The sequence below is a fragment of the Anastrepha obliqua genome, chromosome 3, assembly GCF_027943255.1.
Source record: "Anastrepha obliqua isolate idAnaObli1 chromosome 3, idAnaObli1_1.0, whole genome shotgun sequence".
NCBI classification, from domain to species: domain Eukaryota; kingdom Metazoa; phylum Arthropoda; class Insecta; order Diptera; family Tephritidae; genus Anastrepha; species Anastrepha obliqua.
In genome coordinates, this window is record NC_072894.1 from 88150669 (window position 1) to 88176330 (window position 25662).

The window sequence follows — 25662 nt, forward strand, 5'->3', positions numbered from 1 at the left end:
AAAATTTCAATTTAATGAACAATAATAAAAAAATAATAATTTAATGAAGAAATATCATTTAATATTAGATATCATATCCATATAAAAACTAAAAAAGCTAATATTTTCAAAATCTAATTATTAAGTTAATATGATTCAAATATAATATAATGCACCACTTTTACATGTAACGACAATGTATGTATATATGTACATATCTGTGTACACACATATATTTGTATGGCTAAATATACATAGGTATGCAGGGGAATGTAATGATCTAAATGCTATAAACAAGTTATTTAAAATTTACTGAAAATAATTCTAAAATATCATAAATGCCGATTAGTTGCCTAAATGTGTATGTACGTCAACTACTGCTGCTTTTTATTGATTTGTATGCTTTTAATTGATGCCGATGACTTTGTTGTGGCACTGTCTGAAGTCAATTCTAACGGTTCTAACGTTGCATGCGTCCTTTTATTGATTGCGTCAAAAGGAATCTGGGTTTGACTCGGAATTGAACTGGTACTCGTACTCATTGATGTACCTACATGCTGTTTATTTGTTACTTTAAGCGTGTCCGCTGCATCCGAAATAAACGGCGAGTTTTCGCTGGTTAAAGAAAATTGTGGAGCATCAATCCAAATGCGTCGTGCTGTTAGCATACAAGTATCTTTAACATTCAAAACAAAATGGAGTAGATCATCGATGAGATCGCCGATTGTATCAAATTCATTAGGCACAATTCCATCTATGGAGCTCTCAAAGTAGCTGAACATTGGAAACCAGATGCGGGTGCGATTTGAATCGTGGGACATAAGTGCCTGTTAATGCGTTAATAAAAGAAAAATATTTTTTTAATGTACATTTAAATATTATTTTCGCCGGGAATTTACCTGATTATTAGCTAGTGTATGATAATAAAGAAATAGACGCGAAGTTATGTAAAAGGCGACAAACACATCTATTGAGTAGTGCTCATGTGCAGCGAGTATGAAAAAAATGCCAAACATATTTAAAAGCCAGGTTAGAGTGTGCAGAAAGTACAAATTGCGCGGTGTATCTGTTTTAAATAAAAAAAGAAATTTAACATAAATTCACTTATAAAAACTATAAACACTTCACTCCAATAAATTTTCTGAATACATTTGGGCCCACAAAAAGTAATCTGAGGAAATTAAAAATATTTTTCTATTGTACTGTTAGGTATATAATATGTGTTTGTTATAATATTGAATAATGAAAATTTGCTATACATAAGTGTTGGGCTGTTGCACGAAATTGCCTTTGTAAAGTTTTAAATTAGTTAAACCATTTTCAAAATTAACACGAATAATTCAAAGCGAAAATACATATACACATACTCGTATGTATATGAACTTTATTGGCAAAAAGACAAATTCTTTCCAAAATTTAAAAGTAATTCATTTTAATCTTAACTGATATCTGGATTCTTAAAATGTTTCTGCAAGGTTGGGGTACTCAGAATTTTATACATTCTGTCAAAAAAATATCGGGAATTGTTCATTTAAAAAGCACGCGTTACACGTATGTCTACATTTTTTGGCTGGAATGCCCTCCTAGTGTCGCAGAGTTTCAACGAGATCTCCCAATTAGCTTGTTTTTGGCATTTAATTATATCAGTCAACCGTAGGTGTGCTCTGCGGTTTTCACTATGGATAAAAATATCGAACAAAGAATTTGTCTTAAATTTTGTGTTTTGAACTGTGTTTTGTGTGCCGAATCATTGAAAATTTTGCAGAAAGCCTTAACGAGTGTGCTTCATCAAAAACACGGATCTACGAGTGGTATAAGGCTTTTGCAGAGGGCCTAGAAGTTGTGGAAGATTTGCCCCGATCTGGTCGCCCATCAACCTCTTCAACGCATGAAAACGTAGACAGAGTCAAGGAAATGATGCTGGAAAACCAACATTTAAGTTGGAGGGAGGTAGCTCGTGACCTTAGCGTGTCTCACAAATCAATTCGCAGCATTTTACACCATCAATTGGGCATGAGACGCGTGGCTACTCGACTCGTTCCAAGAGAATTTAATTTCTTTCAAATAATTCATCGGAAGAAGGTGGCTGAAGACATGCTTGAATTTGGACCCAACGTTTATCCAGCGCATCATAACAGGTAATGAGACGTGTGCGTATGAGTTTGACATGCAAACCAGTCAACAGGCGGTTGACTGGCGCTATCCACATGAGCCGAAACCCAAAAAACCACGTCAAAGTCGGTCAAAAGTGAAAGTAATGCTACTCGTTTTCTTTGATGATCATGGTGTTGTGCACTTGGAAAATAAAGAATATTATTTGGAAGTTATGCGACATTTGAGAGAGAATGTGCGTAGGAAATGGCCCAATTCGTGGAAAAAAAACTCATGGACCTTGCACCAGGATAACGCACCGTCTCACAAGTCTCATATTGTGAACACTTTTTTTAACCAAAAACTCGACAAATATCATTGCACAACCACCGTATTCACCGGATTTAGCCCCCTGTGACTTTTTCCTTTTCCCAAAACTTGAGTTGCCACTCCACGGACGCCGCTTTGAGTCTATAGAGGCCATTCAGGAGAATTCGCTGAAGGAGCTGAATAGATCTCTTCAAACGCGTTTAAAAGGTGCTTTGATGATTGGACTAATCATCAACGAATGGAGAATATTTTGAAGGCGACGAAATAAATTTTGATGATTAAACAATTATTTTGCGTTTTATTGAACAATTCCCGGTACTTTTTTGTGGCAGAATGTATATTTAAGATTTTCTGCTAATATGGGCAGAATATAATGGAAATTAATCTGTATTTTTTGTCTTCTATTAGTATTATAGATATTTTAAAGATATATATTTATATTTTATAGAATATCTTATAAGGAGTTTTTTAAAAATCTTATCCATTGAATTTTCATCCAAGAGACAGATTCGGCCAAAGAATTTTTTACTCTTCTTGTCGTTGAGTTTCCAAATGGCTTATTGTAGTTGCACTTTCAGTTAGGAAATAGGTTGTCATCGTGTTATTTATCAGTGTTGGCCGAGTAGTGTAACTAACTAATTAGCTATTTTTTTTTTGACTATACCATTTTCATAATTAACAATAAATGACTCTCGCAACTGAAATAGCAAACGATTATTTAAAGTTTTATGTAGTGACTTAAAAATATTGAAATATTATTTAGTGACTTAGACTACTTTAAAAATTATGAGCACATACACATGCCCCACAAAGTCTGCGTTCACCCTACAATAACTTTTTAGTGAATGAAGCACACAACCTGATTTTATAATTTTTATAAATTTGTATATATTTATATGTTTATTATATGTTTAAGTTTCAAAAACAAAAATAAATTTCAAGATTCCTCACATAAGTTTTTAGATAACGGTGAATAATGACTGTAACAAGTAAATAAAGCGACCATAAAGTCTGCGTTCAGTCTTAAAGTCTAATAAAAAAAAACATGATATGCTATATGCAAAAATTAATTCTAATATTTAGTTGGATATCCACGTTGCTTCAGGACTTCACTCAGCCTATTTGGCATTGAACTTACTAGTTTCTCTGTTTCCTCTGCTGTTATCTTCCTCCATTCTGCCTGCATGACACTCCGCAAAACCTCTTTACTAGTAATCGCTTGCTGACGAATTCTTTTTTCCAATAGATCCCATACATGCTCGATGGGGTTTAGATCTGGGGACTGTGGCGGTGTTTTAAGCTGTTTTGGGGCGTTGTACAAGAGCCAAAGCTTAACGATCTCGGCTATGTGCTTCGGGTCGTTATCTTGTTGAAACCAAAATGTTCTCGATAAGCCGAGATTTTCTGCACTTTGCTTTAAATTCCGTTTTAGTATGTTCAAGTATCCCCATTTATCCATCGTCGAATCAATAAATTCTAACTGACCCACCCCATTTGCCGCCATGCAGCCCCAAACCATAACTCCGCCACATCCGTGCTTAACCGTGCCAACAATATTTTGCTTTTCAAGAGCAGTCCCAGGTTTTCGCCAAACAATTTGACAGCCTTTTATACCGAATATACAAAATTTACTTTCGTCTGAAAATATTACTTTTTTCCAGAACTCGGGAGGCTTATTTATGTACTCATTAGCAAACTGAATGCGTTTACGTCTGTTCACAAGAGAAATGAAAGGCTTTCTTCGGGCGACTCCGTAGAACTTTTGTGGCAGTTTCAGCGCAAATACTTTTTTTAAATGTTTGATTTATGTTTTCAACTAATTTTGAGGATGTAATCCGGGGGTTAACCTTTGCCAAGTTGATTATAGAACGCTCTTCACGGGTCGATAATTTTTTCGGACGTCCTGACCGGTTTGCCGAAAATTTGTTACAACTCGCTGAATAGAGGAATACGTTCTCCCAATAGATTTTCCAATATTTCGGAAACTTTTTCCGTCTTTCCACATTTTTATAATTATTTTCCTCTCAGAAACCCTTATTTCTTTTCCCTTTCCTTCCATGTTCTTTAATTATCTCCAGTTATAAATAAAATGTTCAAGTAAGCTTTGTTAACATTCAGTCGAAGTAATGCGCAATCAAAAATTAATATAATATAAACAAGGAAAAATATCTTAAAATTAACGGTATCATTATAATAAACAGGCTGAACGCAGACTTTTTAGTGCCACATTTACATGCTGCTGAAATTATTTTCCCGTTATCTAAAAAGTGAAGTGAGGAATCTTGTTTTTTTTTGCTCTTAAAAGCTGGGAATGTAGTGAATAAACAAATTGTAAAGATTTCAATTTAATCATAATATTCTATTTTGTTTTTAATAAATTTAAGAAGGCTATTCGGGTGAACGCAGACTTTGTGGGGCATGTGTATGTCTACTTTTATCCTATACTCGAAGATATATATGTATATTAGGGCGCCTAACGCTCTAACATTTTAGTATTATATAATCGATTCAGCTTAATAGCAATTCCTTTTTTCAAACTTTTTGGTTTCGGTGTTTTCAGTTAAATGGCCTTTAGTTAACCTATACCTAGAAATTACCCGTACATCGAAAACTCAGAACCAATTCATTTACCGCCAATATTAGGGTGCCCTGAAATTATATAATATTTCTATTGGAGCCGGAATTTAATCTGACGTGTTTGCATAATCTGTAATTCTATCGAACTCGATTTATCGGAAAATACAGTTCTGTAAGAAAATTCACAGCTGCTCAGAAGACTGCCGATATATCCAAAGATCTTTTGGATGATAAACAATTATGGACGCTTCCACTCTACTTCTATAGAGATTTTAAAATACTAATGCGTAATTCAAATACGTGCATGTGTATGCAATTTTCTTAACGAAGCAGTGGATGAGTATAATACAGTTATTGATATACAGTAGGTTCTGTTTTTATGCGGCTTTTTTTATGCGGTTTTGAAATAGTGCGGTTTTTTTTTAATGAAAAAATGCATGTCGACCTATCGGGAATTGTACATATAAACAAGATTCTAAACCAGCTAAGCAAAAACTCATCACAGATTACATCAGAAATGCTAATCCTACAAGTATGGAACCGCCTGCATAACCATCCAGATCAGACGTGTACATTTCCTCAAGTGACGAAAGTGATTTTACGCCAAATCCTAAATGAATACGCAACAAGTGGGTATTGTCTGATTCTATTTCTGACATAAATTTATTTTTCGATTCTGACGTTTCTTAAATAAAGATATAATTTTCAAAAATACAATATTTTGTTAATGCGGTTTTATTTAATTATTTCAGATTCATGCGGTCTATGGAACGTATCTATAGTTATGCGGTTCTTAGCACTTTTGAAACGTATCTATAGTTTTACTATAGAACTGGTAGCTTTTTTTATGCTGTTTTTTATGGTGTTTCTTGCGGAACGTATCTACCGCATAAAAACAGAATCTACTGTAGTTATGGCAAACATTTCTGAATAAGAGCTGTGGTTTTTACGCGCACATGTATATGTGTTTACAACAAAAACACAAAAAGCACATCGACAATTGCATGTACTACGTAAATATATTTGGCATTACTGTTCTACAAATATCAGACCAACATTTATGGAACTGAAAAATTCAAGCGGCAAGAAAATAATGTAATTACTTAAGCCTACACTATACTAAATATATGTATGTATCTCAATTGTTTTCAGAATTTTGAAAGTGTGTTGCATGATAAAAACTACATAACAAAACTTGGAAACAACGATTTCATCCGCAACTATTAAATAAGCGCATATAAAACTGAGCCTTTGTTGCTTCATACAAATTTTAAGCACAAACGCATATGCGTGAAAAAAAAACAGCTAATCTTTATTTTATTATTGGCGTAGTCGTTGGACAATAGTAGATTATTAAACTCTGCTGCGAAGGTAAATATATAAATATATACGAGTATATGTATAATTGGCGAATAAAACCTTTATTGGATTGGGTGTTTGGCCGAGCTCCTCCTCCAATTTATGGTGTGTGTGTGATATTTTTCAACAAATGGAAGGACCAACAGTTTTAAGCCAACTCCGAACAGCAGATTACTTTATGAGGAGCTTTTTCATGGCAGAAACACTCGGATGAAACATAAGTAAATCTCAAGGCATCAGACGGAAAATAAGTTTTTTAGAGAAATCCGAATTCATAGCATCAAAATAAAACTATCTTAAAACACAACGTTCGTATATTTTTGTTTCAATAAGACAATGATCCTAGCATATCGCGTATTTAGTTTGGGACTCACTGCTAGAATCTGTATTCATAAATTAAGATAAAATTGCGAAATGTTCATCTGGGTAACAAGGAATGCAACAAATAAAATTTTACTTTACTGGATTCCGGGTACTCTGGAATAAAATGTAAAGAAATTGCTGACGAACTCGCCAGCACGAGGTCGGCAACAGATTTTCACGGTCCAGAACCATACTATTGTAACAATGTAGGGTAAATAGTTGGGAGAGTACTCAAAGAATTACCAATTGGGAAATCACACAAGAACTCCGCCAAACCAAAAAGCTTACAAGTCCTTTTACCTACAATGTGGAACTGCATAACATGCGTAAAGTAGACATAAGCAATTGTTGGTTTTCTGACAAATCACTTTTATTTAAATTACCATCTCTCAAAAATTCACATTGAGAATGAGAGGATGCATATCTTGTGCAACTGTATTGCCTTGACAAGAGTGCACATCTTTCATCGAGATCAAATGGGTCCGAATGAAATCACCAATGCTCCTGTATTAGATATTCTGAAATTTGTCCGAAAGGCGGAAAATTTACTGAAAGAATTTGGCTTTCGAATTTCCAACATGAGACAGAGAACTTCTAGGTTAAATAGAACCTGATGCAATTCATTTGAGGTAGTAGTGCCAGTCAATACTTATAAATCATGTAGTAGGATACAAAAGATCTTTTAGGTCGAAGTGTTGGCCGCTGGGCACTCTACAAATACAGAATCATTCTTAACAATAAGGATTTGAAACGAAAAATAGTAAGGTATGGAAGAAGATTTCGCCTTATACGCAAAAGTTAATTGATTGAGCTCTATGAACTACTAATTTTTCGATAGTTTTTTTATACTTATAATTCCCATGATATTTATCTGACGTGTACAATTTTGAAATATGAATGTCTGTTTGTTTTAGTTCATAATACAACTTTCTTGTCTATATGTAGTTTGAAAAAATCAATTTTAATTTTCTCCCTATAATTTTTTTTATCTGTTAAATAAAATTTTTTTTAAATATTACCAATTCTACAGGGTCCGGCACTCGGAGTGTAACCAACTTCATACCGCTCGCGCAAATGCCCATGCATCAGCTGTCTGTTAGTTGGCTGAATGACAGTTCAGAGTATGGTTTACAAGCGCGCGGAAGCATTTTGTCGAGAGTAAACGCGAAAAAAGGAAATCAGAAATGGATTTCAAACGTAATAGTGTGATTGCATTATATTTGGCTGGAAAATCATAACCAGCGATTGTTCGTGAGCTCGAGCATCTTAAAGTAAATAAAGTTTTTTTTTATCGCACCGTTACTCGTCACAATGATACTGGTAGCATCTTGAAACATCATGGAGATGGTCATCAAAAGACTGCATCGTCACGTGAAATGGTTCAAAAAGTGAAGAAGCGACTTGAGCGGAGTCCCCGACCAAGTGCCAACCAAATGGCGAAAGACGTGAAAAATGATCTCAAACCAAGCCTTACATGATCAAAAAGGCGCATGATCTCACACCAAAGCAGCAAAAAGTCAGATTTGAGAGAGCGAAAGAGTTGCTTCGCCTGGGCGAAAGTGGTAATTTCCGAACATTGTGTTTTCTGACGAGAAATTGAGCAATTCGTAAACTCCCAAAACGATAGGGTTTATTTGACCGATTGGCCAACAGGAGGCAGCAACAGCCACATGTAATGGTTTGGGCCGCTGTAACCGCAGATGAGCGCTCTCCAATCGTTTTCATCGAGCCTGGCGTCGAGGTAAATGCGAAATATTATCGGGAAAGTATTGTATTTTGGAGGTTGCTTTGAAACCGTGGGCAGACAAACATTTCGGTGACAGATCATGGACGTTTCAACAGCACTCGGCAACATCTCACAATGCTCGAGTTAACTAAGAATAGTACGTTCCGTACTTAATAACGTCCACACAATGGCAAAAGGTGGTCATATCCAGCAAAAGTAAATTGATTCTTAATTTTGTAATATATTATTTTCACAAAGTTTTTACTTTGAATCGAATAAAAGTAATTTTCCCAACTAAATTTATGGGCTTTTTAATTGGTTACACTTCGAGTGCTGGACGCTGTATACATAGGATGGTTGGTATTAACGTTTATTTCGAATTAACTTCCATGCGCACTAAGTTTTGTAACATGAATTTATTTATTGGCGTTTTATTAAATATCTATCTATATATTAGATATTTCTAAATATTCTATACATTTTATAAAATAAGATATTAACTTCGCACAGAATGATCCGATTTGCGAGGGGTTTTCTGCAGTTTAAAGCTCTGATATCCGGGAAGGAATTCAATTTGAAGGTATACCTATATAAGAGGGGTGGCAATATGGAAAAATGTCGTAAAATATCATCAAATTGTTATTCCTGTGGGTTATTTAGTTAAGATGTCGCAGTAGACGGGTAAATAATGCGCGTTTGCAATCGATACGTCTCGATTCAAGGCCAATAATTCGTGTGCAACTGCTTGTCGTAGATTTTGTTCATATTACAATATTCGACGAACATCTTTCCTTTAGTCCACCCTCATGGTATCAGCAAGATGGTACCATGCCGCATATGGCGATACTGCGTGAAAGAAAATTAGTCGCGAGATTAATGGTATCCCGACATCACTTCCCCAGCGAATGACATTGGTTCCAGGAGTGTATCCGACGTTACAGTCAACATTTAGAGGACATAATTTTTAAAGATAAATCCGCACTTGTCTTCTTTTTAATAGTTATTAAAATAAACTTTTATCATTAGTAATATTAATTTCTAATGCTGGTACCAGAGTTTGGGTTCATGTTCGCTGTGTGCCAAAAGTGCCGATGTGGGTTCAGCGGGAATTTCTGCTCAATACTCTTTTTCTTTCTTTTGATGGTGGTTTGTTTTTTATTATTATTATGGTAACACTTCCAAAAAATTCTGTCTCTTGATTTATTGAAGTGTTGCTACAATAATGTTGTTGTTGGTTTTCAATGTTCTTTCTCTTCCCCAAAGTAAAAGAAGAGCAGAGAACGTTAATGTATAGAGAAGGGTGTGGCTAATATCTGATCGTTAGCCGGCTCTCAGCAAATTTAACAGAATTAGCTGATTGGCTGACGTAGATAGGGTTGTGAATCGGTTTGTTTACTAAACAACTAAGAATGTGTTACTGATATACGAAAGAAATCAACACAATGTCACTTCGTTGCCATCTGAATAACGACTGATTGGACGAGTGTGTGAATAAATGATTGTGCAGGAATCGGCTGGCGTTAAGATTGCGTTAGTGATAAACGAAAAAAAACCAAGACAGTCTTCGCTTATGTTGCTTCGTTGCTATCTGAACAACAAATGATTGGACGAGTGCGTGAATATATGTGAAATGATACGACGGAATTTGGCTGGCGAATCTCCCGCGGCGTGGCAGCCGAAATTTCCCTCATAATTTGGTTTTTCACCATATTTATTGGCCAAACCTAATAAATTTATCACCCTTGTAGAGAAGTCTCAATGGTAGGAACGACTTATCATCACAGACACATTTTTCACCAAAAGTTAACAGCAAAAGACTGAATTATATAAATTTAATAGCAGTCGAGTAGAATTCGTTTGTATTTAGAAACAAAGAATGTTAACGCTGTAGGCTAACTACAGGCGCTTTTTAATATGACCATCAATAATATATGTATGTATTTACATTTTTTCTTTTTACTTTTCATTTCATTTATAAATCTTTCTTTTTGAATAGTTTCACATTGAAAAACAAGTATTATAAATTCAATAGTGGCTATTAGTATCATCACTAGAAAGAGCAAATCATCCAAAATTGTACAAATTGTGTAATTAGTTAAAACCTTCATTACAATCTTATTAAATTCCTTCAACCAAATGAAATGCTGCATTACTATACACAAAGCAAGATGGCATATGCACATTCAAATGTGTGAATTTATGTATGTGCATACTAAGTTGTTCAATAAATTTTGCGTTTCGATAAGAAAAACGCAGTTTTATGGATTTAAATACGCTTCATTATTCAGTACAGTCTCCCTGAACATCAATACACTTGTTCCAACGAGACTCTTATTTACGAATTCTATCCCTCAAGTGAAAATCTGGAAGGGCTGCAAAATACGCTTCCACAACTGTTATGACTTCATCATTTGATGAAAAACGCTTTCCATGCATGGTTTTTTTTAGGCCTGGATGGAAGTCGGTAGGGGCCAAATTTGGTGAATACGGTGGATGCTCCAGCAGTTCGAACTTTAATTCATGAATTTTAGCTATTGTCAAAATGATCTTGTAGATTGTCTTGATGGAAAATATTTTTTTTCTTTTGCAAACTTGTTATTTTTTACGAATTTTTCCTTCAGCTGGCCTAAAAGGTAACAATAGTATTCAGAATTTATTGGTTTACCTGTTTATAAGTAAACCACACACAAAATTCCCTTCGCATCACAAAAAATTAATGCTAACACCTTCTTCACAGATTTCTGAATACGAACTTATTTCGGAATCGAAGCACCCTGGTTCACACCACTCTTTAGCCTCTTGTTTTGATGTAGGATCATGATGATAGATCAAAGTTTCATCCATAGTTATGAATCGACGCATAACATCCACTTTGCTGAGAAAGTCGCATTCGAATGTGTTTTTGTTCCATTATTAGCGAATGCGGCACCCATTGTGCACACAGCTTTCTGAAACCCAATACTTCAATCAACATACTGCTTAATGCTAAATATTGACTATTTTCCAATGGTCGTCAGTGATTTCTTTAATGTTTGATATAGATTTTTTGTCAATGTTGAGAAAAAAGGGCGGCGCAAGCGCGTTCATTTTATGAGTGAAGTACTTTGCTCCTAGAAATATGAGCTTGAACTTATGAATGAATTTATTTTTATTGTGCTTTACAATATTTGAAGCTGTTCAGCGGCGCCGCGACTACAAGAATCAGGGCTGTCTATGAATGTATTTTGTTTTTGTAGTCGCAATGCTCAGAATTTAAGCTTTGGGCGACATACGCATGTGAGGAACAAAGTGATTGCCCTGTGTATGCGGTTATATATTATACGATTGAATAATGGTTAGGGTAAGTAGAAGGACGTAAATGGTTGAAAAAGGTGATCCTTTTAAACTTTTGCTCAATTTAAAAGATAATATATGTAGATATTGAAATAGTGTTTTGAATTGAATAAATAATTCTTTCTTTTCTTCTTTATTGGTGCTTTAACCACATAAGCGATCACACTATTTATTTATAACATTCCATTAGGCCTCTTTTTTTCGCCAAGACTTAGCAAATGGCGAATATGTGAAGCAAATGAACAAATGTCAACAACGCGGGAAGAGAACTGCCTTAAATTACATGTGCTGGTAAGGTAGTGCGGCCTAATGAGTTATAGCCATACTTGCTAACGACGAATCTTGCTCGATAACTTTGTTGTTGCTTTCGCATGCAAATTTTTCATCAAGTTAATCGAGCTTAGAATAGCGAGCGGGGAAATTGCGAATAGAAGAGACCTATTGAAAAGCATCAGGGAGGCTTAGTGGATTGATATGATCACGTAAAATTTTCCGTTTTAGTTATTCTATTGTATTTTACTATCTGGTATCGAATGCATCCTGCAAATTGCTCTTTTTTTAATTTTTTTATTAAATTAGCCTTAACAAACGTTTAAATCAAAACTCCGAGACAAAATCGATTTTCACAACGAGGCATGAATTCCGAACGGTTTTTTGCCAGACTTGTATTTTTGGATTGCAAAGAAACAGCAAAATCGTACTCAATTCAGTTAAACGGGTTGCAATTAGGCGAAGTTAACGGTTTTACAAGGAACTGCATTTATTAAATTGCGCGCATTTTCTAAGATATAATATTTCCATTCCAGCTTTCCCGTTCATGAACTAGATCGAAAAAATATTTTTATAAATATATACTCGTATACTATGAAACTCATCAAATTAAAACTTACGTATTGTACGAGATTCTAAAACATGGAATAGTAATAATAATTGTAATTTTGACAATGACAAATGTTATGAATGGAGCTAAAATAAACCACCGATTTTAGTTTTCTGAGGTAAACTTGTGCAATTATTGTTAGAGGCGCCCAAATATATAAATATCTTAATAAATTTAACATTTACTCACATTCAGTAATGAAAAAGTTTAACAGAGTTAGTGCTACTGTATGTCCACTAAACATGTAATCTCCGCATGTACGAACGCCCTGAATAGACATGCCTAACCCACTCCAAATGGTATAAGCTCGAGAAATTCGCAACTCCAAAGCTTCCGAGATAGTCAGGCTAAAACAAATAAAAAAATGCAAAAATTAATGTTTATGAAACAAAACTAAATAATTTTTAAAGAGGTCCTGAAAAGGGTCAGTTGAAAATAAACGCGTATATAAAAGCTTACTTAATACAAATGAATAATAAAGTTTTATACTCTTACATATTACCACACTAGGCTGTTATAAAATCGCATGTATTAATATATTTTTTAATGACATTGGGCTAGCTTTAAAATCCATTAAGTAAAGACCCAGCGGTAAAACTTAATTAGAGTATGCTGAATCCGTTGGTACTGACCGTTTTTCTAGACTAGCTCTCGTTTTCGAGATATTTCAGATTCAAATTTGTAAGCTTGAAAATCTAGAAATCACTGTTTTACTATTTTCTTAAATATGAATCGAATAAGCACTAATCGAAAAATGTGCAGGAGAAGAAACTATTTGAAAAGAAATTAAATCGATGTAGCAAATTTTACTCTGATTAAATTTTTTTTTGCGAAAATCCAACGTTTCCTTTAATTTTTCAATTTGAATTAAATTTAAGTGAATTTAAGATTTAATTATAAAATTCACTATTTGGATTTGAATGTATCACAATTATTTGTTTAACATTGAATTTAAGAATTTGAGTTTTAATTGTGTAATTCAATGGCTTTTAAAAATTATGGCTTTTTTCATGCTACAACAAATAAGCAGGGCACTTTGACATTCAAAAAACAAAATCGCAAGAAATATGGATTTATATAAAAGTGTGATTTATTTGCTTGTGTGATACCCGTTTCGCTGGCGACCAATGCAACAAAGGAAACTGGTCTTTACGTGAGGAAAAACACGACGAAACAATATTTAAACGAAACAATCGAGAAGGTTCTGCTACCACCGCTCCACATCAAATTAGGAATTGTTACAAATGAAATACAAAAAAAGCATTAAATGCTGAAGGAAATGTATTCAATGAAATGCGACGTATTTTTCCAGGGTTGAATGGGATGATAATAAAAATAAAGATATCAGCTCGAATATGTTATATTTGGATTTGAGTGCTAATTAATTGATATTTTATTTGGCGGAATTGTGTGAATGTAGTTATTGAGAATGATCTTAGAATTCGTTGGCCCGAAAATTGACGACATGCTCATTGCTCTCCGCAGTTAAAAATTCGAATGTGTCATTAAGTGTCAAAGTTTTGCATACCCATAATATTTTGTTTTTGTTTAAACGATCTCAGGATTTTTGAAATCTCGAAACGCGCAGTATTTTGGACTATGACAACATGCGATGAGGCGTCCCTGGGAGTGTTTGAGAGAAAGATTATGCGGAAGATTTTTGGATATTTGCACTTTGGTAACCGTGAATATCGTATTCGATGGAACACTGAGCTGTATGAGCTTTACGATGACATAGACATAGCACAAATAAAGATCCAGCGGCTACGTTGATTGGGTCATGTCGCCTAAATGGAAACAAACGCTCTGGCTCTGAAAGTATTCGATGAGCTACCAGCTGGTGGTAGCAGAGGAAAAAGGAATACCTCCTCTGCGTGGAAAAGATCAGATGGAGAAGGACTTGGCTTCCTACTGACGCCGGTGTGCACGAGAATGAAACGATTGCCCAAATCGCGTCAGCGGATCTCTATTCGCTGTGCTATGTCTTTGCCGTTGTTAAGCTCATACACCTCATTGTTCTATCACCTTCACCAATACGTTAGGACGGGCATGATGATAGCCTTATACAATGTTAGTTTTGTTCGTCGAGGGAGGGCTTTACTACTCAATTGCCTACTTAGTCTAAAGTAGTACTTTTTGGCAAGAGAGATTCTCCGTTGGATATCAAGGCTGACATTGTTATCGGTGTTAATGCTGGGTCATAAATAAACAACGTCTTTTACAACCCCGAAATGATAACTGTCAACAGTGACGTGGGTGCCGATACGCGAGTGTGCCAACTGTTTGTTTGACGACAGGAGGTACTTCGTTTTATCCTCGTGCCCCACCAGACCAACTCGCTTTGCTTCTTTATCCAGTTTGGAAAAGGCAGAACTAACAATGCAATTGTTAAGGCCGATGATGTCAATATCGTCTCTTATAAAAAATTGTGCCTGAGCGATTAAGTTCTGCGGCTCGCACGATCTTTTCCAGCATCAGGTTTAAGCAGTCACACGACAGCGAGTCACCTGGTCTGAAATCTCCTTTGGCATCAAACGGCTCGGGGAGCATAGGAGCTTATGCATGCCAGCTCTTCGCCGCTCTGTTGATCTTTAGCCGTGTTATCGCTATTCTCACCTCGTCATAGTCGGATAGCGGAACGACATTCCCGTCGTCAACGATTGGGGAGCGGTATCTTTACATTCTCTGTGACATGTGCAGCTGTCACTGTTTAACAAGTTCGAGAAGTATTCTCTCCATAATTTAAGCACGTTGTGGAAGTCAGTCACCAGAACGCCGTTTTGGTCCTTACACGAAAACTCCACGGTATTGAAACCTTCTGCAAGCTATCGAACTTTCTGGTAAAAATTTTTGGTAGTTTTTTCTTCATTCTGATAATACGTCCCGTTTCCTGTGTTAGCTCCCGGTAGCGATCCCACATGGCTCACGTTACACCTGATCTCAGCGTGGCCCTATAGGCAGCATCCTTTCTTTCCGCGGCAGCATAACATTCGTCGTCGTAACAATTGATTTTTCGTGTTCGCCGAAATCCGATTCTTCTTCGGCGGCTAAATGTAAGGAACGAGAAATGCTGCCCGCCTTTGCTACTAAGTGTCATAAAATTGAACATTCGGTATAATTTTGGCTTCTATCAGAGCAACGGCAATTGTACAGAATTTACTCATTTGGGATTGCCATGCGAGGCGTGTTCAAAAAATAAGGCGAGTTTTAAAATTTCGCTACGTACATTCGTGTTTCGATTATTATTTTTTTATGTTGACACACTCGTCTCGAAGATATGTTCACGGTTTTAGCAATATAGAAAGTTTAGTTTGTTTGTGAGAGCCATAAATAAGACAAGTGTTTTGCGTGTTCGACGATTTTCTGCTATCGAAAAAATGGGCCAACTCTCTGAGTCAAAAAATGTTTACAAGTGGTACAAACTTTTCACAAAAGGTCGAGATGATGTGAATGACGACGCCCGGTCTGGACGCTCCAGCACATCAAAAACCGATGAAAATGTTGAAAAACTGAAGGAAATTGTTATGGAGAATCGTCTAATCAGAATTAGAGAATTTGTCGGTCGGTTTTGAACATAGTAAGAAGTTTGTGAAATCGTTTCCATAGTCTCCAAGCCACTATTGACAAAAGGGAATACCCTTTGAAATATTAATTTGCTACTATTTTAATATATCGTGAATATTCAAAATGTTGTTTTTTTTTATATTTTAATTAAAAAAATTTGTATTACCAACTGCATATCAGTTTTGTGAAAAATATTTTATTTCCCGTTTATCTCATTAATTTGGCTGCATTAATTTGGCTGCATTAATTTGTCTGTGAGCCACGGTATAATAATAAAATAAATAAATAAATAACACAGGTCGACAATGTTTTGTCCTATAAAAGTGTAGGGTCATTTCCGAAGTAATTTTTTGCGTAGAATCCGAATCCGGGGTTTAAATTGCTCTATCACGTCAGGATTTTGAGATATCCTAACCTAAAAGTGCAAAAAACGCTGTTTTTGCCCATTTTTGAGGTTATGTAGCTACGCAGATTTTGCTCTTCATAAACAAGTAAACATAGTATTTTAAAGTATAAGTCTTCCTCTTTCAAATGCCGTTGAGTTTGCTCAAATATCTTTATTTTTCACTGAGATATCGCATTTTGAAGTTTTTTTTATTTTTTGTGCGACTATGTAATCGACCGTATCACGTCTCATGTTATCTCAATGGATTTTCGAATATCGAAAAATTCACAAACATGGAATACATACTGTATGACTGACTTAGGTAAAGGTCGATGTATATACGGCCGAAGAGACTCGGTAGCACCTGCATGACACAGATAACTCCTCTTCTGACCTCCTTTAACCTTATTCAAGCAGCACCCCTTGCAGTACGCTGTATACGACTTTACATGGCGTCGCATTCATTGGAATGACAAATGTTTCCAAATGCAGTTAAGGGTTTTCTCGAATGCAAGGTGCTCAACGTACTCGTGACTGGTTTTAATAATACGCTACCTAACAGCTTGAGGAAAAATTAGTTTGTATTCATCACCAACCATACGGAATAGTAGGTCATTCCATATTGTGCAGTCTGCTTTTAGTTGCTTAGCTATTGACTCGCTCATATTTCTAATGTCTTAAAACACTTCACATATCTTCGCAGCATTAGGAATTATATTTATACTTAGTCCTGCCATAGGTTCTGTTACAAGTTTAAGTCCGTTATAGATATGAAATTATAATACTTTTTTTAATGAAATTAGTTATATTTAATAATGTGAATATTAAAAAAATATCTTCCGAAATGGTCATCATTTGCTTTTACACAAGTCTTTAAACGATTAGGTTATTGCAGCACGCACGGTTTCCATGGATATTGAAGTCGCTACTCGAAACAAAGATTGTTTGAGACTCTCCCAATTTCTGTGAGGTCTTCGAGTCATGTTCTCAATTTCTGGCTACAAAATGTAGTCCAATCGATTCAAATCTGGACTTCCAGACGGCCAACCTTCTGCAGTTATGAACCCAGAAATATTGTTTTTTAGCCACAGCTGAGTGGTTTTTGCCTTATGGGCTGGAGCGGAATCTTGCTGGAAGATCTAACGCTCTCCATTGAAGAGAGTACTGATCAACGTATGCCATTTTATTAGACGTCATAGCTCCGATTTCAACGACCCTTATATGCTGAAGCTTTTGTATGCATCGTTTGTACGTTTGAAACTTGGGTATGTATCCTTTATTTGGTCTCCGTGTTATACGTGCCATGCTGCTGGAATTGAACGAATCCAGAAAGTATTCTTACATTTCGCGTTGTGTAATTTACTATTTTCGGATTCTATCTCTATCTATGAAGTGCGATGCTTATTGAGCAACTTAAAATCATTGCAGGACAGGAGAATAATATTTTCTTTGTCTTTCATTTTTGATTTGATCCGTGGTGTTGTTGACTCTCCCGTGCTTCTTGAAAGGATTTTCTTTAATATTCCGGCCAGAGTTCTTCGTAGTTCGGAGTTTTTCTATGTTGGTCTCTCAAAATCTCTTTATGCGAGAAATGCTCCTAGAGACTTAATTGAGTTTAATGAAACCTCTAAATTTTTGGCGAAAGATTTTTCATTTTCAAAAGATCGCCTTGAAATTTTTGGATATCTATTACAAATAGTTTAATTGAGCTTTTTAATACCTATTAACCTTAAAATATGTCTACTTAGCCTATAAGTATCTATTATATTCGCTTAATAAATAAATAAATATGTTTGATCAGAACAGCTGATTGTTATGGTTATGATTATGGCTACGGTATGGTCCCACTAATTGAGCCAAGATAGTTTGCGCTGATTGCAGGATCACCAAATTTGCAAGTTTGTGATGTGCGCATTTGTTGTTATTTAGTCGTGCTATTGTTACGTGTACTTCATCATAATTAGGTAACGGTAGGACAGTTTCATCGTCAAAGTTTGGGGGATCAGGGTCTTCGACGCATCTGTGACTTCTACTGCCTGTCACCATAACTCCATCGGAGTGAACGAAGGTATTTAGTGTTAAAGTCTTTCTCTATCTAAAAACCCAACACCGCCTTACGCCATTGTACCCTGAACCCTAAATGGCATTCGTAAGCAAATTTAATATAGTTACTAGGTTTACTTACTCAGTATCGTCAACTGCGTAATCATTTTGATTGCATTGCAAATGTGTGCCTGGTACACTTAATGATGTTATTAACATTGTAACACATCGAAGCAGGAACACTGTGCCAGCGAGAGCAAAGAACCGTCGCAAGAGCACAAGGCGGTATTTGTGGAAGATGCAAACGCAGCACCAAATTGTGAAGAGTAACGTGCCTGTTATCTCGCACATATGGAATGCCCATGGTATGTGAGGCACATTGTCGAGGAAAATGTCTGGCAATGGCGGATATCGTTTCATATCAGGCACACGCTCGTGAACTATGACCATAACAAATGATGTTATCCAAGTGACGAGGAATGAGTAACCTGAAAAACACCGAAGGCAATTAGTTGGTAAGTATACTCGTATGTATGTTAATATACATATTTAATACATCTTGGCTAAATATACGCGAAGTCGGAATGGTGCGATTGTAAGAATATTTTTATATCGATATATACAGGTGAGAATCTTTTTGCTATTAAGACAACAGCAACCGCTGAGTTCGAGTCTACTTATTTGTGGCCTAACGACTGCTGGTCTAAAGTTGTAAGCTGACAAAATATCAAACTGATACGACATTTTTTTAATAACTGGCGCCCTTCAGTAAGCAATGGCAAACCTGCAAGCGCGTTTGTAGTTTTTTTTTAATATTATCTGCTTCGAAACTCAAATAAAAAATTTTTGTGAAAAATACATTTTATGTCGAAAATAAAACACATTAAATATTTTTATAATCAATATTTTGTATACTGAATTTTTATTCAATTTAATTAATATTAAAATGTTAAAGTATTATAATATCTATTTTTCCTGAAATTGCCTAATAAGTCGGGAAATCGCTGAATGAATTAAGCATCATTATTATTATATGATTTGCAAAAAACAACGATTTCATAATCCTTTCGAATTCAATGACTCCCCTATACCTTTTTCCTGAAAATGGTTAAAAAATTCCTAACAGGCAGGAAATCTTCAAATCTCATTACTTTAATTTATTGATTTAATAAAATATAAATTACCTTGCGAGCATCCTCGTTTTAACCATTTGTTTGAAATACTAATTGTGTTTCAATTTGATCATGTTCACTGAGGTATTAAATATTCGATTTGTACGATCTACCTGATGAAATATATTTTAAAATCAATAAAGTGAACAAACTCTTTATTAATGATACATCTGAGCTGGAAGGTTCAAGGACATCCGTCCTTGACCGAAGCAGCCAGCTTGGCAAAAGAGCGTGACCACCTACGCCAGGTCGGTCCCGGGGATCCCCGCATAAGGGATCTCAATTGGGAGATCCGGCAACTGGTAGATAAACATAAGCGGACTAAATGGGTTAAGCACTCGAAGTCCTGTAACCTCACCTCTGGGGTGAGTAAGCTCTGGTCCACCGTTAGGTCCCTGTGGAACCCGACGAAGCACAACGGTAAGGTGGCTATCACCTTTAACGGTTGCACTTCGTCGGACCCGGAGAGATGCGCGAGCTACTTGAGCCGGCTTTTTATACTGCATCCTCCGTCGTGCTACCAGAAAGCTGCACAAACTGACGAACGACAGTGCGCCACTTGCTTTCTCCGGTGATGAGGTTCAGGGGGCCATCTACAAATCTAAAACATCAAAAGCCATTGGCCCTGACGGACTAAACGCGCTGATACTGAAGCACCTGGGATCATTGGAAGTAGGATTTCTCATAAGGGTATTCAATCTGTCCTTTGCCACCCTTATCATCCCTGACAAGTGGAAAGCAGGGAGAGTGGTCCCACTACTGAAACCTGGGAAACCCGCCAACCATGGGGAATCTTATCGTCCGATAACTCTCCTCTCCCCAGTAGTGAAGACACTTGAAGCCCTCCTACTCCCACTCTTCACGAAACACCTGGCCCCAGCCCCACATCAGCACGGCTTCCGATGAGTGCATAGCACCACCACTGCACTCACCGCCATAAACGCCCAGATAAACCGCGGGCTTAACCAAAACCGCCCCTGCGAGAGGACTGCTCTAGTAGCGTTGGACCTGCAGAAGGCTTTCGACACAGTCAGCCATTCCACGCTACTAGATGATATTTACCAGTCGACACTCCCGCCAGGGCTGAAGAGGTGGTCCGCAAACTTGAGCGGTCGTCACTCGTCAGTGATTTTTCAAGATCAAACATCAAAGCAGAGGAAGATAAAGCAAGGTGTACCACAGGGTGGTGTCCTTTCTCCCTTGCTATTTAACTTCTACATCTCGAAGCTCTCCCAACCATCAGCGGGAGTCTCCCTGGTCTTGTACGCTGATGACTGTACGGCAATAGCGTCGGGCAATGACATCGATGGCCTGTGTTCCAAGGTGAACAACTACCTCACCGACCTTTCTCGCTTTTTCACTGCGAGGAATCTCCAACTTTCCACCACTAAGTCCACGGCGACCATCTTTACCACCTGGACAAAGGAGGTCAATCTGTCCCTTAAGGCAAAGAACTGTTGCTATCGACATTTAAGGCAATTGGTCGGCCCGTTCTGAACTATGCTGCGCCTGTCTGGTCGCCTGGAACTCCTTACACGCAGTGGATAAAGCTACAGACATGCCAAAATACTGCATTCGGACAGCGATCGGTTGCCTCCTGATGTCCCCTGTTCAACACCTACATAACGAGGCACAAATGCTCCCAGTAATAGAGCATAGCAAACTGCTCAGCAAGCAGTTCCTGCTGGGATGTTACCGCAGGTTTCACCCCTGCAGACACCTGCTTGAGCCTGAGCCGCCTCTCAGGCACGTCAGGAGACACCTTTTAAACTACGCCGACGAGATCCAGGACAAAACTGAACGCAATCTACTGCACCTGACAGTGTTTAGACAGTCAATAAACGACATTCACCGGGAGACCGTCACCACCTTCTTAAGATCCCGTCCTGTGAATGCCGTAATCGGAGACCAACCACCACCTATTGCAGATGAAGACCTCCAGCTTCCACGTGAGACACGCGTAACACTGGCACAGCTACGTTCTCGATATTGTAGCAGGTTAAACTCCTACTTATCCAGAATTGATCCCGACATACCAAACATATGTCCGCCATGTGAAGATACCCCGCACGACACTAACCACCTTTTCACAAGCCCTCTAAAACCTACTCATCTAACATCCCTCTCCCTCTGGAGCCAACCCGTCGATACAGCATGCTTCCTGGGCCTACCTTTAGATGAGCTAGTCGAAGACGACCGGTGATATGCCCTACACTGACGGGGCTTCTATTACTGTTAACAAACAAACCAGCCAAGGGTGAATTGAGTTGGCCTCGTACTCTCAAAGCAAGTACGAAAAGCGCTAATAGATTTCAAGGCTATCTCTGATCGGATCATCATAGCAAGGTTCCGCACCCACTGCTTACACAAAGCGAAGAAAGGCCAGAAGGATAGGCCATACAATCCGTAAACCTGCAGCCCCACTGAAGAGGACGGCCGAAAGGAGCATGAAGACGAAGCCTGTATGACAAATTCACAACATCTAACGACTCGCTCACTTGGCCACAGATAAAGTCAAAAGCTGCAAATCGAAGCCAATGAATTTTTTTTGTATCGGCACTTTGCGCCCCCAGCCGGCGCGATAGCAAATAATAATAATAAAGGGCGTGATAACATCTCACCTCAACTTTTGAAAGCCCATTCCAAGACCAGTGCCAAACGGATTTATGCTACCATCAAAAAGTTCTTGAATACTAGTAACCCTTTAGATGAGCTGAAAGAAGGCATGATCATCAAGATGCCAAAGAAAGGAAACCTTATACAATGTAAAAACTGGAGAGGTATTGCTCTGCTAAGCACGTTCAAGTAGATAATTGTGCACATAAACAGCCTCCGAGTCACTGTACAAAAATCCCTTGAATGGAGGTCCCCACTGTACCTTGTTTTCATCGATTTTCAAAAATTGTTTAACACGTTGCACCACGTTACGTTGCAATTCATAACGTTCTTGAGTGTAAGAGGGCCCCACGTAAACTGATCCAGCTTGTTGAGGCACTTTATGTCGGGGCAGAATGGCGGGTAATGCATGATCAGCCCCTAACTGTTAGAAAAAAGGCGTACATCAAAGGTGCGTACTATCACCATTGCTCTTTAACATCGTATTGGGCATCGTTATGAAGAACGTCACAGGAACTGGAAGTGAGGTTTTCTCAACTAAGCGGACGATATTTGCCTACTATCACATACTTTTTCCAACATTGCAATGCAACTAAAATCGGTACAGGAAGCCGCTGCTAAAGCTGGGCTGATTTTCAACGTCTCCAAAACCAAAGTGATGCGTATTAACACTCAAAATTCGCTTCGGTGTCTGATCGATGACACCCAGCTGCAGTATCAACCCAGTGTCAGGTGGCTACAGCGAGACATCAAAAACCGCATTAGGAAAGCTCTAGCAACATTTGATTCCCTACTCCAGTTTGGAAAGCGTCACACGTTTCGCAATTTCCAAAGCTAATGATCTTTCATTCTAATGTGAAATCATATTTACTCAATGCTAGTAAAACGTGGAAGGCAACAGCGGTCGATATAAACGCACTGCAAGTTTTCTCTAATCAATGGCTGCGCAAAATCCTGAAAATCTTCTGGCCAAACACAATCTCGAATGCTGATCTGTGGAGAACAGCTCAGCAAACCCCCAGATATGCAGAAAAAAATGGGGTTGGATTGGCCACGTCCTTCGTAGACAGTGTGATGACTTAACAAGAGCCGCTACTGAGTGGAGTCCCCAAGGAAGCCGTAGTGAGGGAGGCTATCGCACACTTAAAGACGAGCGAATACATAGAGAATTACAGAAATATGAGTTAAAAATTACATAATTTGAATTAAGTAGAAACAAAGCCGTAAAGCACAAAACCTTATGTTTTATATAGGTCTGAAATTGTTTAATGCATTACCAATAGATCCAAAAAAAGAGACTAAATATATTGTCTTTGAGCAAAAATGTTTAGAATTCATTTGGAGTAAGAGGAATAATACCATGTAATTTAAAGCATTGTATATATAGTACTATTGTATATTAAAAAAAAATCTTAATAAGATGATAATAAATATATAATAAATTTATACATATACAAGTATGTAGACTATAATACCTTAGAGTTTGTGACTAGTAATATACATATGTATATGGTAAAGAACTTTTAACTCACCTAAGCTAATGGCTGTTTTAAATAGTTCTGGAGGTATGTTAGTTGCGCGGCCATCGACTGACATAGGAGGTGACAGATTGTCACCTTCCGCACTACCACTTAACGTCGGCGGTGGCGGTGGTGCACATGCATCGGAATAATAACTTGCACCACTACAAGTAGTTCGAGTGAGCGGACAACTACAAGTGCCTATATTGTAACAGCCAGAGCTACAGTGTTGCTGGGTTTTGTGGGGACTTAATAGCGAATCATCCGGTGATACTGAAGCATTCATTTGCAAAAATGTGCCATCGGATTGCGAAGGTACTGGAAGCTGACTCCGTTGCAATGTGCGCACCGCTACCCAAAGTTTTTTCATATCACTCATAGTAAGATGGTATTGAAGACGATAACGAAAATCATGGATATCATTTTCACTCAATTCTAGAAGATCACTGCCATCAATATGTTCAGCTGCCAAGCAATTTATGACCTCGAAATGCATTTCACGATCTTTTGCCCATTTCACTACATCTTCCACCTAACCGAGAAAGGAATGAGTTTTTAGTTTATTCATGTCTAGAATTCAGAATTACCTGCCACTCGCTACAAGGTAATAGAGGACCACTAAGCTCTTTGCGCAGTTTTCGCTCTGATTTGCAATAACTATTACAATGGGAACAGGTGACCTCCATAGCTAACGCCTTTGTATTCTCCACTACTATTTCTTTTACCATGCTTCAGGTAAACGATTTTACGATGAATTTTCTGGGGAGAACTTCACGAATTGAAAGTACCAATCAAACCGCATGGTCTATAAAATTTAATCATGGCTTCTGGGAATATTTAAGATGTTTGTTATTATTTGAAATGTTTCCAATTGCACCCGATATACAACCAGAAAAAAAAGAAATTAAGCTGACTTACACTTTATATACTTATATTTGATTCACTCTATATTTCTCCAGAGCTGCCGTTTGTCGGTTTTTCTAAAGCGTATTTATAAGAGGTAGTGTTTTTAGAACAGCTAAGATTTTCGCCTCGGAGATTCTTTGCGTCAAAATTATAGGATTTGTTTATATTTTATTACATTATATTACATAACTTTGTTTTCATATTTGTGAGACCCGTTTACGATATTTTTGAAAACTAAGTAATTAAAGTTTAAAAAAAGAGGTGTGTTTTGTGCTCGAATATTGTTAAGAACGGTAAAGAGGCCATTTTCAAAGTTTCAAGGGAGGAACTAAAACATCAGATGGGGGTAAGAGCTTCTCGGACGCAGTTTTGGACTTACGACGTGTATTGTGGGGATAATTTCTCTCGGTTCTATGTAGTAACTTCACGCTCTTTCGAACTATTACTTTTTTTCATTTCTCTCAATTATGCAGGAAACAACAAACAGGATAGACCCCGGAACAGTCCTACTCATCTAATCCACCACGTCGATTCAGCATGTTTATCGAGCCTACTCTTAAATGAAGTTGACCATGACGACCGATGGCTTCACCGCGCTTAGCATAGCCTAATAAACTGCTCCAGCAATAACAGCGGTTTTCAGTAACAAATTATAATTAGGAGCGATAGGTTGTTAGCCTGATGGGGAAAGCATTTAGTTTTCCAGCCGCTTGTTTTGGGCTTAATGCTTATTTATAGGCAGCATTTCCTCGCTGGATTTGACTCTGAAATTAGAAGACATTTTAGTCAAAAACCATACATATGTTAATGTAATTGAG

At 37.3% G+C, this 25662-nt stretch overlaps 1 protein-coding gene across 2 annotated transcripts; it reads right to left on the reverse strand.

The window, feature by feature from the left end:
• Positions 1-80: 80 nt before the first annotated feature.
• Positions 81-24864, reverse strand: LOC129241807 (ceramide phosphoethanolamine synthase). 2 transcript variants are annotated; one of them, XM_054878320.1, is made up of 6 exons: positions 24526-24864; positions 23951-24470; positions 18773-19118; positions 12828-12985; positions 879-1045; positions 81-806 (listed from the first exon to the last, which is right to left on the reverse strand). In XM_054878320.1, exons 1-6 carry the CDS (start codon positions 24664-24666, stop codon positions 354-356), a joined length of 1785 nt encoding a protein of 594 aa, XP_054734295.1. In that variant the 5' UTR covers positions 24667-24864; the 3' UTR covers positions 81-353. The 2 variants fall into 2 exon arrangements, with proteins under 2 accessions (XP_054734295.1, XP_054734296.1); XM_054878321.1 differs by having other exon boundaries at positions 24530-24644.
• Between the last annotated feature and the right edge of the window lie 798 nt (positions 24865-25662).